Here is a 14,960-nt window from a genome sequence, read left to right as displayed (position 1 = left end):
AATGCGTGATGTTTCTGTTAAAATATGTTAAAAACACGTAGTTTTTTTATTGAAGTATTTGTAATGAACAAAACTCGAATTATCATGTTTGAGAAACACTTGTTATTTTTTAATTCATATATGATGTAATATACTAAAACGTGAAACACACACAAAAAAAGAACCACTTTTCCTTTTTACCATGAGACGTAGTGAGAAAATTTAGAAACTTTTGATATGTTCTATCCAGAACTTTCCTAAGAGTGATTCCGTGAACGATTCATGTTATCTATGTCTTGATTCCACCTCCTACTTGGTCTATCCCTTGATATGTGAAGCAAACATATAAGTGTTGATTTCTTAAATAATTTAATTAATTAGCTAATAATTATTTGATTTGAAAATATTCTCTGTTTAAAAGTGTCATTTTATCAGTTGCTATTTGCAAGTAGAAATAATTTATGAGATACAATAAATATAGCTATTATTATTTCTTTCCGGTTCCAGAATTCAGTACATCTCATCTGTACATAAAAGGCAAAATACTAATATATAAAAGTTTCAGTTCACGCAAATTTTTCTGGAAATAACGGAGACGAGAAACAGAAGCTTATCTGACTATAAAATTAAAAACAAAACAAAAAACTACTCTGCATGTAATAATAAAATATTTTTATTTCAACAAAGAGCTCACATTGCTGCTTCGTTAGGGCTAGTACTAAAAACCTGATGAAGCCACAATAGCAATACGTTATACGTTACTTGAACTAACTAAATATATATTTGGAGAATAAAGGCTGTTTTTGTCTGACTGTATCACACAAAAAATATTTGAAGTTCTCTAATATACACTACAAGTTGTGAAAAGAATAGATACTGCATTTATTAACTCTTCAACAACGCTCTGAAAGTGATCGATTCACTCTTTCTCTATGTACCATATCCAAATAGGAAGTTGGTGACCACGCGGTTTTCCACAAAACTTCTTCTTCAGGCACAAATAATTTCTAATGTCGATACACTTGGTCATAGTTTTATTTTTTCTTTCCTTATACTTCTTCGAGTAACATCAACTACCTTTTTCTGATGTTTGTTAACAGCTTTCTCCTGCGATCTGCTCCTGACAAATTATTTTAATTTGAGGTGTAACTTGTCTAACATACCTACAAGATGCACCTTAAGAACCACAATTCAATTGCTTCAATCCTCTTTTATGTACTTAACGATATTGTCCAATATTTTGATACATACTATTAATGGTATAGCATAACAACCCAAAACTTAACTTCGTCCTCATAGAAATTTCACTGTTTGTACATTTTCCGTTTTAAAAAATGCATCTTTTGCCATCTCTATTCATTATTTTATTTTATGATCACATTTACCATCTGATGTTATCCACCTTCCCAGACAGTTGAATTTATTGACCTTGTTTATCTGTTTCTTGTCTGCTTTGACAATGTATACAAGAGTGGTCTTTTTTTTTTTTGTAATTACCAAACGTTCTCTTTTCATACAGCTGATACTGTATATAAAATTGTTCGTAAAAGTGAGAAGAAGTTAACTTTAAAACTTACCATACATTTATTAAAACAAGTATACAGTTATTTTAATTCCAGAAATAAACTAGCTTATAAAACCAACCTTGTTATTTTTCTTTTATTAAGACACTCAGTGTTTCACCTTTCAGCTTCTTTCGCTAAAACATAAACTGTGTACCGACAGTACAAAGCTTCTGATGGTTTAAATAATGAATTGTAATCGAATTTATAGCGTGCATTTTTATAGAGTGAGTGTGACATATTACGTAATAAAGTTTATTGTTGAAAGAAATAACTGCCACCTCCAGTAAACAAAAGTACTATTCAAATTGAAATTCGAAAGAATAAAAGATGAAATAATAACATAATTAAAATTATTGGCGTCATCCTTTGTCCCTATCCATCTGTGGCCGCAGTTCTCGGATGAGAATGGCTTATTTAACAGGCCTATCACGAGACACTAAGGGATATTTTGAAAGAAAAAAAACAACAACAAAAACTACCTAATCCGATTTTTCTTATCTTGAATTGAAAATATTTTAACCTTTTTATCAGTTGAAAGAAGATATTTCCCGAACTCTTTTAGTGTTGTGGCTACAAAAACTGATTTGAAGTGAAATCCATCCGCGTATCATGGGCTTAACGGCCAAGCACAAGAAGTATTGAAGAATCAGCGACGAGACGAGAGGCAGGTCGCAGATAGAGACCACGAGAGAAGAGAGAGACAAAGAGTGTGTTTCAGCAACCAAATAGTAAGTGTTAGTTTGATTTTTGTGTTTACCCCATCTTATTTTATTAGCAGGCAAAGCTTCAGTCCTTATAAGGACTAATAAAACAATGCCCAGCTGATCCAAACGAGGGTTCTCAACAAGCTCTACCGGACGAGCACTAACAAATGAAGAAGTAATTAAAATGCTTGACAAGGCCATAGACGGAGCAGTCACTGACCACTCAAGCACAATGGACAGCTCAGACTGCCAAAGTACCGACTCGACACTATACATCAATGTCGCAAACTCTGACCAGGAGGACAAATTTACACTGGTTAAAAGGAAAAAAAGGAAGGAAAATGATGAAGGTAAGTAACGTTACTAGTAATAAGGAACACCAGGTGAAAACGTTCAACCACTGTAGGTGTTCCAGAAATCGTTAGTTAAATAAGGTCACACTTTCCTGAATTAAACTTTAAAGATGTCAGGCGCCTTCCCAACGGAGGAATACTCACCAAATATTCCAAACCAGAAAACTACGCACATATCTTGGCCCATTGGCCCGAGAATGCCTTCGGAGTCAACGCCACCATTCATACATCAAAAAACAATAACACACAAATCACTGTTGTAATTAAAGGTGTTGACTTCGACATCAAAGATAGTGAAATCACTGAGGAACTTAAATCGCAAGGTTTTAATATAGTTAATACACAACGGGCTCTTTCATAAAGAACAAAACAAAAAACCACTCATCAAGGTAACCGTGAACACAAAACAATATTAGGAGAAGCTGATAAAAGACGGTTGCTTTCTTTTCTTTAGAAAACACATAACCGAATCTGTAAAAACACTATCACGACAGGTTATACAATGATACAAATGTCAAAGGTTCAGACAAAATAAGGCTAACTGCACGGCCTCTCCGAGGTGCGTGAGATGTAGTTGACCTCATGAAATTGTACAGTGCTCCTGTGAGCGCAACCAAGTAACTTGTGCAAAGTTTCTTATTTATTATGTTTAGAGGGGAGAGGTACTTAAGACTTCGTTCATCATGTATTATGTAACTCTCTTCACCAGTTCATGTCTATTAATACTTTTCTTATAATATTGAAGCGAGTTATCCAGAAGTCTGTCTGATAGAGCTATCCAGGAGTCTGTCTGATAGAGTCGCCATGTTGAACAGTTGTGTACAAATACCTAGTTGGGCGGTCTTCTTCTTTCTCTTTGTCCGAATTTAGGTCTTAAAAACCTGGGAGGATTAGGTTCGTTGACTTCTTCCTCCCTCCTGTATTATGTTACATGGTTGTTGTTGAATGTACGTATTATAATTTATCTCGTACGAGTCTCCGATTTCTTAAGTTACGTTATGTATTACGATTTATTTTAATATAAAAGTTAATTTAATTTTGATATTTATCAAATTTATGATAGTTGTCAACAAGATTAATACACACAATTTTCTTTCTGAACATAAATATATTTTAATAAACAAATAATTATAGTAACAGTTATTGCAAGTAGTTAATATATATAATTTTTTGCATATATATATTCTTTCACAAACTCACAAACAATATTCAGTCTTCTATCTGGTCTGGAATTTAACATTTTATTGACAACCCAGATCCATGAGGCGCAAATTACTTTTGTGTTGATACACAGGTATACTTCGCTTGACGAGAATGCCAGCTAGCTCCATTCTTGTTTGGTCTAACGCGGTTTACAAACTTACTTTTTATCGAGGAAGATATGTTTCCAATGTTCTCGTAGAAATTCTAAAATGCAATGGTAATTCTCTGAAGTTCAACAGTTTGCAGTATTCAAAATCTATAAACGTTCCTGGTCAAATTGTGTGGTTTTCTGATTAAGAAACGTTAATCACAATTATATCTTTCGAGGTTTATTGTTGACAAATAATAACTGTCTTTCGGCTTGCTTTTAAATACTCATGCGAGATTCTTGAACGTTCAACAATGTTCGAAGACACGTAAACCACATATTACTGATTTTTTTCTCTCGAGAACCTTCTACGAATTTAGAGAACAGATGGGACTTGTGCAATAGATATCCAACAATATACGTCACATGCATAAAAAACGTAAAATTAAAATCAACGTATAACAGTAAATCTATTACAGTCCAGATACAACATGAGGATCAAAGTAAACCGCCCTTACTCATGTCCCTTTCAGAGCAATGTCCATGTAGGTATTGATAGATACATTCGTGTGTTGGATGTAACATCGCTAAGATTCCATATTACATAATCCTATACTTCACGAACAGTTCAGTATGTATCACACACATATCACTAGTTCTAATCCTAATATTAGAACATTTTACACAAATAACTTTTTAAATGTTTAGTTTTAAACTAATGTAGGTTGTTCTGTCTAGCATTAAGTGGCCTGATTAATCCTTTATTTCTAAAATATATGTTAACTGACGAGGAGTACTTAAGTCTATTTACATCATGTATGCAGTAGCGATCAACTTCGCACAGTAGGTCGTTTTTATGCCTGTTTTTCATACAGTAATTTAGAGAATCCTGCAAGAGTCTATCTGAGATAGTTTGTACATTTGTCTAGTTGTCCATGAATCTGGATAATGTGTTACATGGTTCTTTATAAGCGACTGCAGATAATAATTTTTATTGTTCGTAATTTATTTAACTGTTTAGGTGTTATATTCATTTATTCCGGGCAAACATATTCAATTATAGGTTGTATGTATATTTTGATAACATTAGATAGTCAACCTACAATTCATGGTTCTCGAAAATAAACTCGGCGCTTAACATGTTTACTCTTCCACTTGCGAGTGCGTTATAATGTGACAGTCAATCTCACTATTCGTGTGTGTATGTGTTTTCTTATAGTAAAACTATCTGCTAAGTTCACCGAGGGGAATCGGAGCCCTGATTTTAGCGTTATAAATCTGAAGAATTACCGCTGTACCAGCGGGAAACCTCACTATTCTTCGATAAAAGAGTAGCCCAGGAGTTGGCGGTGCGTACTACCGGCCGGTTGTCTTTTACCAGGCTAGCAATTCAAAATTAGAGACACTGGCAAATAGTCTTAGTAGCTTTTGATTTGCATTTTTATTTTAGTTCCCAAATTATCAGTTTGTTGTTAAGCGCAAAGCAACAAAATAGGCTTACTTTCTGTACTGTAACCCCCGTGGATATCAAAACCCGAATTTGACCGTTATAAGCCCTCATATTGCCGATATGTAACCGGTGGCATATATGCGTCGATACTACGTAATTTTGTTTTCCGTAAGTAGAGTGTTTTTGAAGACACCCTTTGTTTGACTCCATGTTTTGGTCCCACCAGAGCAAAGAACATAAAACTTTGTAAAAAAATATATATTTTACTCACAGATCAAACTAGACAGCTATATTTGATTAAACATTTATGGTAATAACTGTACTATTTATTAAAGAATGTAAATTAAGTGCATACAAAAATATTTGTAATGTACTCGTGTGAGATAGAAAAAATATTGAAATTTCTCTCATAAATATATTGAATAATAATAAACAATTTTAGAATTTTTTATGAAGATTGTAAAGCAGAATCATAAAGGAACACAATATAATAACTATAGAAAGTAGAAAAGTTTAGAACATATTTGGAAGTTTTTATGAGTTTCGGGCAAAGCTACACGAGGACTATCCGCTCTAGCCGTCTCGAATTTAGCAGTGTAAGGCTAGAGGGAAGGCAGCTAGTCATCACTACCTACCGCCAACTCTTGGCTACTCTTTTACCAACAAATAGTGGGATTGACCATTACATTATAACGCCCTCACGGCTGAAAGGGTGAGCATGTCTGGTGCGACTGGGATTCGAACCCGCGACCCTCAGATTATGAGTCGAACTCCTTAACCCACCTGGCCATGCCGAGCCAGGAAGTTTTTAAAGCAGCATGTTAAGTAAAATATATTCAATATCTATAGAAAACCGACAAATTTTAAAAAATATTCTGGAAATTCCAAAGTCATATTTTAGATGAAATCCACTGTAAATGCAGAGATAACTTTTTTTCTCTTTTATATTTATTTATTTATTGCTCTAAACATTTTAAGTAAGATGGGAGCATCACATTCATGGGCAAATCTCTCTATACTTCAGACACGTGTCGTATAATTTTATTAACTTTCGCTGTTTTTATTTTTCTTCTTATGTTATTCACTTCTACGTGTGCATGCTTATGAAGAAAAACGATACTTGTTTTCGTCTCATTCAATAATTTGTTAAATCAGCGAAACACTGGTTAATGTTCTTACAAATAACATAAATTTTGTGTGGCTTCTCAGCTAACATTGTTAACTTAATAGTGTATAAGAATTCGAGACATCAGTTGTATAGTTACAGACACGTCGTATAAAAGAGTAGACCATTTCATCATAAGAAAAAAAATGTATAATAATAGAATAGTAAGTATTACAGACTGCAATGTTCACGAGTTTGAAAATGAACACAGGTAACGATTTTATTCTCAGTATTTTTATCTTGTTGTGAACATCTTGTAAAGTTTTGTTTTAGACTTATTAGTGCTTATAATTCGCGCATTCTCATTTGAAAACGTTGTAGGTTCTCAGTGGACAATCTGTAACACAAACAGTGGAATGGATAACGCAAAAGTAATTCATTATATAAACGATAAACGCCAATCAACGCGTGTAATTGTGTTAAATCATTCTATAATAAGACTTATAAAATGTTAAATAGAAAATATATTTTTGTCAGTTTTAAATGTTTTCATTTGGAAATTTCAGAAGTTAACTCTAATATGACAGCCTCTCAGATATTTTCGTATATTTCTTTTAATTTAATTGTGTTTCAGCTGCTTCAGATACGTGGCTATCAGCTATTTCTTATTTTATAATATGTTTGGATGACATTTCAGAATACTTGGGTGCACCTTCTTGAGATCAGTTAGTTTGCTCTCTGTATATCTAAAGTAGTAAAAGTGAAGATAAAAGCTCAAAGATTGAAGCGAGTCGATAACAAAACATGCAATTTCCAACTTACACGTCTATCTTCAGTATAAAGTAATAAACTGTAAAAAGTAGATTAAACCGGCCCATTGCTTTATGAGTGTAATTGCGTGTCCTTGTTTGGAGGCTGGCGCAGCATAGAAACTCGTTTATTAGTATAAATATATATAAATATATTTAAATATTCCATACAATTTATCGTTTATTTGACCTGAATGTTAGTGCACGTCATAAAATGCCTTCTGTGGGAGTCAAACTAAAGTCACCTAAGTGATGTGAAATATTCATTTGCATCAAACATATGTGCATTTAACTCTGTTAATGAATAATTATGTGTAAAAGACCTCACTTTCAAACTCCTTTTGGAAAATAAGTTTGTATTTACAGTTTCCGTTACGTGCATGCATATAAATATGTATAAAACACTAAAGCAGTACGTATTCAGGACTCCCAAACACGAGTTTACAACAGCAATTAAATGGTGAAGTTACAAACGACCCCAACGTTTTCATTTTTTTAAAAAAATCAAAATAAAAGCGAATAAAAGGCATAATGTACTGACATTTCTGCTTTACACAAAATATTGCACCTCGTTTTCAAGCTGTCTTACTTTTTATATACGCATGATCGACGAACACTGTTTCAAATAACGCGTATTACTCCCTACGTCTCGGCAAGAAGTTCAGTCACCTTTTGGCCTTATCGGTTTTTAAATGAGCCTACACAGCTTCAATAATGTTCATATCGAAATTTTTGCAGATCAAACCATGGTTGTGAGCGTTTCGTGACCTTTTTGTTCTCAATATATTGATTCAACACTTTTGTTATGAACACTCTTGTCTTGTTGGAAAGCGAATATTCTGATTCAACACTTTTGTTATGAACACTCTTGTCTTGTTGGAAAGCGAATGTTCTCTCAACACCTTTTTCCGATGGAATGGTGTGATGGACAAGAATTTGATAGAACTTATCAGCTGTCAGGGTGCCATTAAGTTCGCACATATTCCCGACACTGTTGATTAAGACATCATGTTTTACTCTAAATGTTGTAAATTAAGTTATCTGCTGCACCTTTTAAAAATTCAAATTTGGATATATTTTTTTAAAGAGCACACGTCTCTAGCTTTGTTTATTCATTCCCTTTGGTTTAATGTCCATTTCAACCTTTTGACTTGATTAACCTATGTTGAAAAGAAGCTTCTAGCAACTTTTGATTTGGTTATCTTTGTTGAAAATATATATTTTTGAGCAGCTTCAGCCTTTTGGCTAGATTATTTCTGTTGTCAATATATTTTAGATTAGTTACGACCGTTTGCCTTGGTTATCTCTGTTGGAAAGATATTTTAGATTAGTTACGACCGTTCGGGTTGGTTATCTCTGTTATCAATTTTTTTTAGATCAGTTACGACCGTTTGGCTTGGTTATCTCTGTTGTCAATATATTTTAGATCAGTTACGACCGTTTGGCTTGATTATCTCTGTTGTCAATATATTTTAGATTATTTACGACCGTTTGGCTTGGTTATCTCTGTTGGAAAGATATTTTTGAGCAGTTATAATTCTTTTGGCTTGGTTATCTCTGTTGAGAATATATTTTAGGTTAATTACGACCTGTTAAAAGAGGTTTTTGAACACAAAACTTACTATTTTCAAAGTGACGTCCTCAAGAAAGTAATTGGTAAGATGTACACTGAACCATCGTAAGCCTATACAAGTATTATTTATACCTTGAGATTTCTTTGGTTATTCATCTTGTTCATTTCTGTTACTAAAAGTGTCAATTTTACACATGTTCTTCAGTCTTGCACACACAATTATTGAAGGTGTTTTAAGGGATTATTTGACCAGCCAAAAGTTTCAGTTGTGCACGCTTTTTAAGCGGTGTTTTAACCCTAAAAGCCACGAGGGAAATAAACTACTCACCATCACTGCTGAGTATAGTATTATCACCGCTTGTATTGTCATCGGCCTTATGATACTTTCTAATTAGTATGGTTACACCTTATCAACACGTCATTGTATTCTGGTGCACTTCACCCTCACATGACAAAAGGATGGCAATCTTCCAGTATTTTCCTTTTACCTCACAATTTCTGTAATTATTTACAGTTTAATATATAAACCAAAATTTGTTATTTAATTTTCTAGGACTATATATGACTAAAAAAACAAATATTCAACATCTATTAGTGCCGAAAAAGACTACATGTAGCTTATGTGGGGTCACCCCTTGGTACAGCGGTAAGTCTTCGAATTTACAACGCTAAAATCAGGGGTTCGATTTCCCTCAGTGGACTCATAGATAACTCAGTGTGGCTTTGCTATAAGAAAAACGCACCCACACCCACACATAGCTTATGTGGTAAAAATAAGATAAAATAACCCAAACACATTATTTCGTAGTGCTATAGAATATATATATTAATTGAGGCTACCATTTGCAGCCCATTCATCAGTGTATTCTGTAAGTGGCTTATAGCAGAAAAAAACAGCGAGTAATGTGAAGATCTGGCTCATTTAAAAAAATGTCAAACGCTTTAAGATACAGCGATTATACTATATAATATCCAGGAACTGCTGGTCAGGAAAACAGTATTTGATAAGGGTTATACTATATAATATCCAGGAACTGCTGGTCAGGAAAACGGTATTTGATAAGGGTTATGCTATATAATATCCAGGAACTGCTGGTCAGGAAAACGGTATTTGATAAGGGTGATTAAATAGCCACTGATCCATTATTTTGCCGAATTGCCGTAATACGACTGCATCTCAGCATTTATATGGATGAAGAAATCACATGATACACCGCGTGATCAGTTTTGGTACGCATTTATGTATGTAATGTAGTCCTATTAAATTGACACTATTTAAGAATATCAAATTACAAATTAGTATTTAACTACTGTGTGTCGCAAATAATAAAAACGAGCAGTTAAATGAAATTCTTGGTATTCATACGAACTCATAACCTATGCTTATTATTATTGTTGTTGTTTTCAGGCCTCCTAGGTGGATGTGGAGAACACAATTAGAAAAGATTTTATTAGTAATTGTTACCATCTTGATATTAACTGTAGCTGCCCTTGTACTTGCTCTTACCATTCCTCGCACCAAGAGCTCTTGTGAAACACGTAAGATAACAGTTAAGATTTTTGAGAATTGTTTTTTAATTTAAGAATGGTTGATGTTTGATTATTTGAATTTTACCTTAAATAGCATGATACAGCAATATTTATAAAATATTTTGTATGAATTCACTAGCATTATGGAAGCTTTTTTTTTATGGAAGCTAATTTAGCAAAATTTCACCTCTTAATAATATGCTGAATATTTTATGTTAATTATTTTTACATTTTTGTTATTCTTCAAACTAAAATTTTAAACAAGAGTCAATCACTAACATAGCCAAATGGTAAGGGAGCTCTACTCGCAATCTGAAGGTTGCGGGTTCAAATCCCATAACACTAAACATACTCGCCCTTTAAGCCATGAGGGTGTTGTAATGTTACGCACGGTCAATCCCACTATTCGTTGGTTAAAGAATAGCCCAAGAGTTGGCAGTTGGTTGTGACGACTAGTTGCCTTCCCTCTAGTATTACACTGCTAGCGCAGATAGCCCTCGTCTAGCTTTGCGCGAAATTCAAAACAAACAAATAATTCTTTAGAACATGTATTAATCCTAAAACACGACACTCAGAGATTATATGAGCACCTAACAGCCTTATTTAACCTATTATTATTAGCTGGATATATCCCTGTTTCTTGGAAGGAAGCAGTAATATTAATGTTCCAGAAAGAAGGAAAGCCAGCGAATAAACCAAACAACTACCGCCCAATTAGCCTAACCAGTTGTATCGGCAAAATTTTAGAAAGAATAATTAGTAATCGACTATCTATATACTTAGAAGTATATTCAAAATTACCTGATGTTCAAAACGGATTTGAAAATACAGAGAAACTATAGATCACCTAATTAGACTAACGGAATCAGTTAGAGACAGCTTCAACAAAAACGAATGCACTGTAGCTTGCTTTCTCGACATTGAGAAAACATTTGACACGGTGTGGCACAACGAATTACGCCATCGGTTAGAGGAAATGGCTTTACCCCAGGGAATTATTCGCTAGCTATCCATCTTCCTGGAAAACAGAAAGTGTAAAGTTGATGTGAACGGGGCCCACTCATGGTCCTTTTCACCCGAGGCAGGAGTCCCGCAGGAAGGAGTAGTTAGCCCTATATTATTTATCATGTATGTGAGTAATATGCCTCTGTCGGACCTAAATTTAGGTTTAGCATCACAATTTGCTGACGATGTAGCGGTCTGGAAAAGTGACCCCACTCCTTCAATTGCAGCAACAAACCTCCAACCAGTCCTAAATAATATAGAAGAATACTGCCAGAAATATAGAATACAAATTAATATTCCAAAAACCCAAGTAATACTATTCAGCAGATTAAATAAACTAAAAAAAGATCCACCAAAGTTATACATGAACGGATCACTCTTACTGACTGCTACTTTTGCAAAATTTCTAGGATTAACTTATGATACCAAATTAACGTGGATACAGCATACAAACACTATCCTGATAAGAATCTGTAAAAGAGCAAATTATGCAAGAAGTCTTTCAGGTAAAAATCAAGGAACATCTCTTGATAATATAATAAAAATCTACAAAACATACATCAGACCTATAATAGAATACCCATCTCCTGCCTGGATAAACATAACACAAAAACAATTACAGAAACTACAAAACGCAGTTCTAACTTCAGCCTATAAAGTACCATGTAGCACTTCATCCACATTCATACACAAGTATGCAAACACAGAAACAATACCTGTAAGACTCTTGCATAATGCACTAAACTATCTTAATAAGAATTGGCATCAAAATGACTTAATGTGTAATCTCGACGTACATGATGAACATAGACCTAAGTACCTCTCTCCTATAAATATATATTTAAGAAATATAAAACAAGCTGGCCACCATACACTAGACACTTAAAACTAGTTTTATTTTATTTTACCTTATTTTATTTATTTATTTTTCTTTCTTTTGTTTCCTTTTAGTATTAGTATTTCACCGATAAATATATATATAAAAAATATTTTGTGCATAAAAGTGGAAAAAAAACCACAAGAAAACGAATAGAAATATTGAAAAAAAAACTTTAAATAATGAAAAAAAAGAGCAAATCAAGACAATAAATGGACATTGCCCTGAAAAGGGCCTGAGTACTGGGTAATACTCTTGCCCAAAGTCTACCCGATAACACACTCCAACGAATAGACGACATGAAAGTTAGGGATGGAGGAAGAGGTCTTGTGCACCTGACCCTCCTGGGTATTCAAAAATTAACATACTCAAATACCCACACAGAAGAAACGAACATGTATTAATAACTACAAATTATAAAATGTATTTTATTTGAATTTTAGAACAAGTATTAATGAATACTAATTATGAAATATATTCTGTTTTACTATTATAGCGTATGTTGATGACCGTTTATTATAAAAACTGTTTTCTTTTCTTATAGAGATTATAAAATGTGTTTTATTTCGTTTTTGGAACAAACATTAATGATTACTAATTATAGTTTGTGTTTTTAGAACAAGTATTAATGATTACTAATTATAGTTTATGTTTTGCTGTGTTTTTAGAACAAGTATTAATGAATATTAATTATAGTTTGTGTTTTGTTGTGTTTTTACAGCAGTATTAATGATTACTAATTATAGTTTGTGTTTTGTTGTGCTTTTACAGCAGTATTAATGATTACTAACTATAGTTTGTGTTTTGTTGTGTTTTTACAGCAGTATTAATGAATACTAATTATACTTTGTGTTTTGTTTTGTTTTTAGAGCAGTGTTAATGAATACTAATTATAATCCTTCTCAGTGGTATAGGACTCATATCGTGATGAGCAGATCTCAGAGAGCCCATTGTGTAGATTTGTTTTTAATCATAAATAAAAACTAATTATAAAATCTGTTTTATTTTGTCTTTTAAAACATGTATTAATGATTTCTGACTATTAACCTATGTTTATATTTTACCCTTATGGATCAGTAATAATTTTGCTAGTTACAGATGTAAGATGTAATAAATAAATAATAAATTTTATCAGCATTTGAAATGTCCCGACCATGTTCAAAACTGGTGCATAATTATAGAAAATAGACAGTTTTATTTATTTATTATTATTTTTTGGATTGGAAGAACATGAGAAAAAGAGAAATTTTATGTGTACTTTGACCTTCAAGATGACCAGCGATTAACCTATTGGCCTGAGACCAAACACGATTTGGAGTCAACTTTGACCATTACAAACTCAACAATGATCTCTGACCTGGCATCGATCTTAAATAAAGACGTTGAAGAAACATCACTTGAACTGGAATCTAAGATAACAGTAGCAGAACAAACAACCGAATATGGAGTGGAATCCAAATTAGTAGATCCAGATGAAGCAAAAATACCTCAAATTGAATCTAAGATAACAGTAGGAGGACAAACAACCGTATTTGGAGTGGAATCCAAAGTAATAGGTCAAGATGAAGGAAACACATCTGAAATGGAATCTAAGATAACAGTAGCAGAACAAATGACAACATTTGGAATGGAATCCAAAATAATAGGTCCAGATGAAGCAAAAACACCTGAAATGGAACCTAAGGTAACAGTAACAGGACAAATGACAACACTTGGACTGGAATCTCAATCGACAGGAGCAGAACAAACGACAACTCTTGGACTAGAATCCAAAGTAATTATGAGAAAACTCAGTAACATAACTAGGATTCTAGGTCTGTATGATATTTGATGTAAAATCTGTTTTGGTTTGATTGTGTTTGACTACATTTGTTGTTGAATTACTTTGACAGAACCAAAGATGTTAGAAATAATGTATGTAAAACTAATAGGTTTCTTCAGCGAACATTTCTCGGTATCTGCATCCAGTTTTTGACCCAAACTTGTTTCACAGTTTATTCTGTTTATATTTATTTGAGGAGGATTTTTATGTAGAAAGATTATCAAGACACACAGGTCCATGAACGTTTTGTAATGAAAGATTATGATATTACATTATTTTCAGTATTATTTTAGGGTTCATTTACTGGCAGACTCGATGCATCTGCCCTGTAACTTACTATGCAATTCTTCTTACAGTAAATGGAAGGACACAAACGAAAAACATAGAGAATAGTTAGGAACTGTAGAGTGTTTTTCAAGTACATCAGCCATTGGATTATGGCTTGCTTTTGAAGGTTTTGTAGATGTAATAATCTATAAATAAACTTCGAATGGAAACAAGTGTACAGTTTGTTGTTATTTTTTTTCTCAATTACTCAATGCAAAATGTACGGAATTATAATGATTTTTTTTTCTTTTAGGTGTTTCACACATCATCCAAACGCTTAAAACCTGGCTGGAATAGTAAGATAATTTAAAACACTCAGTTATTTATCTCTTTGTGTGTACAATCTTTGCCAAAACATTTGCATGTTTTGTAACAAATGACATCATTATTGTTAAGATGGAAAATAAATACGCTTCGCGGTCCACATGGCCAGGTGATTAAGGCATTCGACTCGCAATCTGAGGGTCGCGGGTTTGAATCCCTGTCACACCAAACATCCTCGCCCTTTCAACCATGGAGGCATTATAATATGATGGCCAATCCCACTATTCGTTGGTAAAAGAGTAGACC

General features: G+C 33.3%; 1 protein-coding gene across 1 annotated transcript; it reads left to right on the top strand.

Annotated features, from left to right (window-relative positions):
* The first annotated feature begins 6,560 nt into the window (after positions 1-6,560).
* On the top strand, positions 6,561-14,566 carry LOC143228168 (uncharacterized). The gene is made up of 3 exons (XM_076459479.1): positions 6,561-6,718; positions 10,238-10,368; positions 13,513-14,566. Exons 1-3 carry the CDS (start codon positions 6,654-6,656, stop codon positions 14,070-14,072), a joined length of 756 nt encoding a protein of 251 aa, XP_076315594.1. The 5' UTR covers positions 6,561-6,653; the 3' UTR covers positions 14,073-14,566.
* Positions 14,567-14,960: the final 394 nt, after the last annotated feature.

Source organism: Tachypleus tridentatus, chromosome 10 (genome assembly GCF_004210375.1).
Source record: "Tachypleus tridentatus isolate NWPU-2018 chromosome 10, ASM421037v1, whole genome shotgun sequence".
Taxonomy (NCBI): domain Eukaryota; kingdom Metazoa; phylum Arthropoda; class Merostomata; order Xiphosura; family Limulidae; genus Tachypleus; species Tachypleus tridentatus.
Note: the sequence above shows the minus strand (reverse complement) of the source record. Positions and strands in the feature narration are given on the sequence as shown.

Excerpts from the sequence above, each read along its gene's own strand:
- LOC143228168 (XM_076459479.1), top strand. The coding sequence starts at position 6,654 with ATGTATAATAATAGAATAGTAAGTATTACAGACTGCAATGTTCACGAG. Across the intron at positions 6,719-10,237 it reads GAGTTTGAAAATGAACACAG|GCCTCCTAGGTGGATGTGGA; the intron begins GTAACGATTTTA and ends TGTTGTTTTCAG. Across the intron at positions 10,369-13,512 it reads CAAGAGCTCTTGTGAAACAC|ATGACCAGCGATTAACCTAT; the intron begins GTAAGATAACAG and ends TTGACCTTCAAG.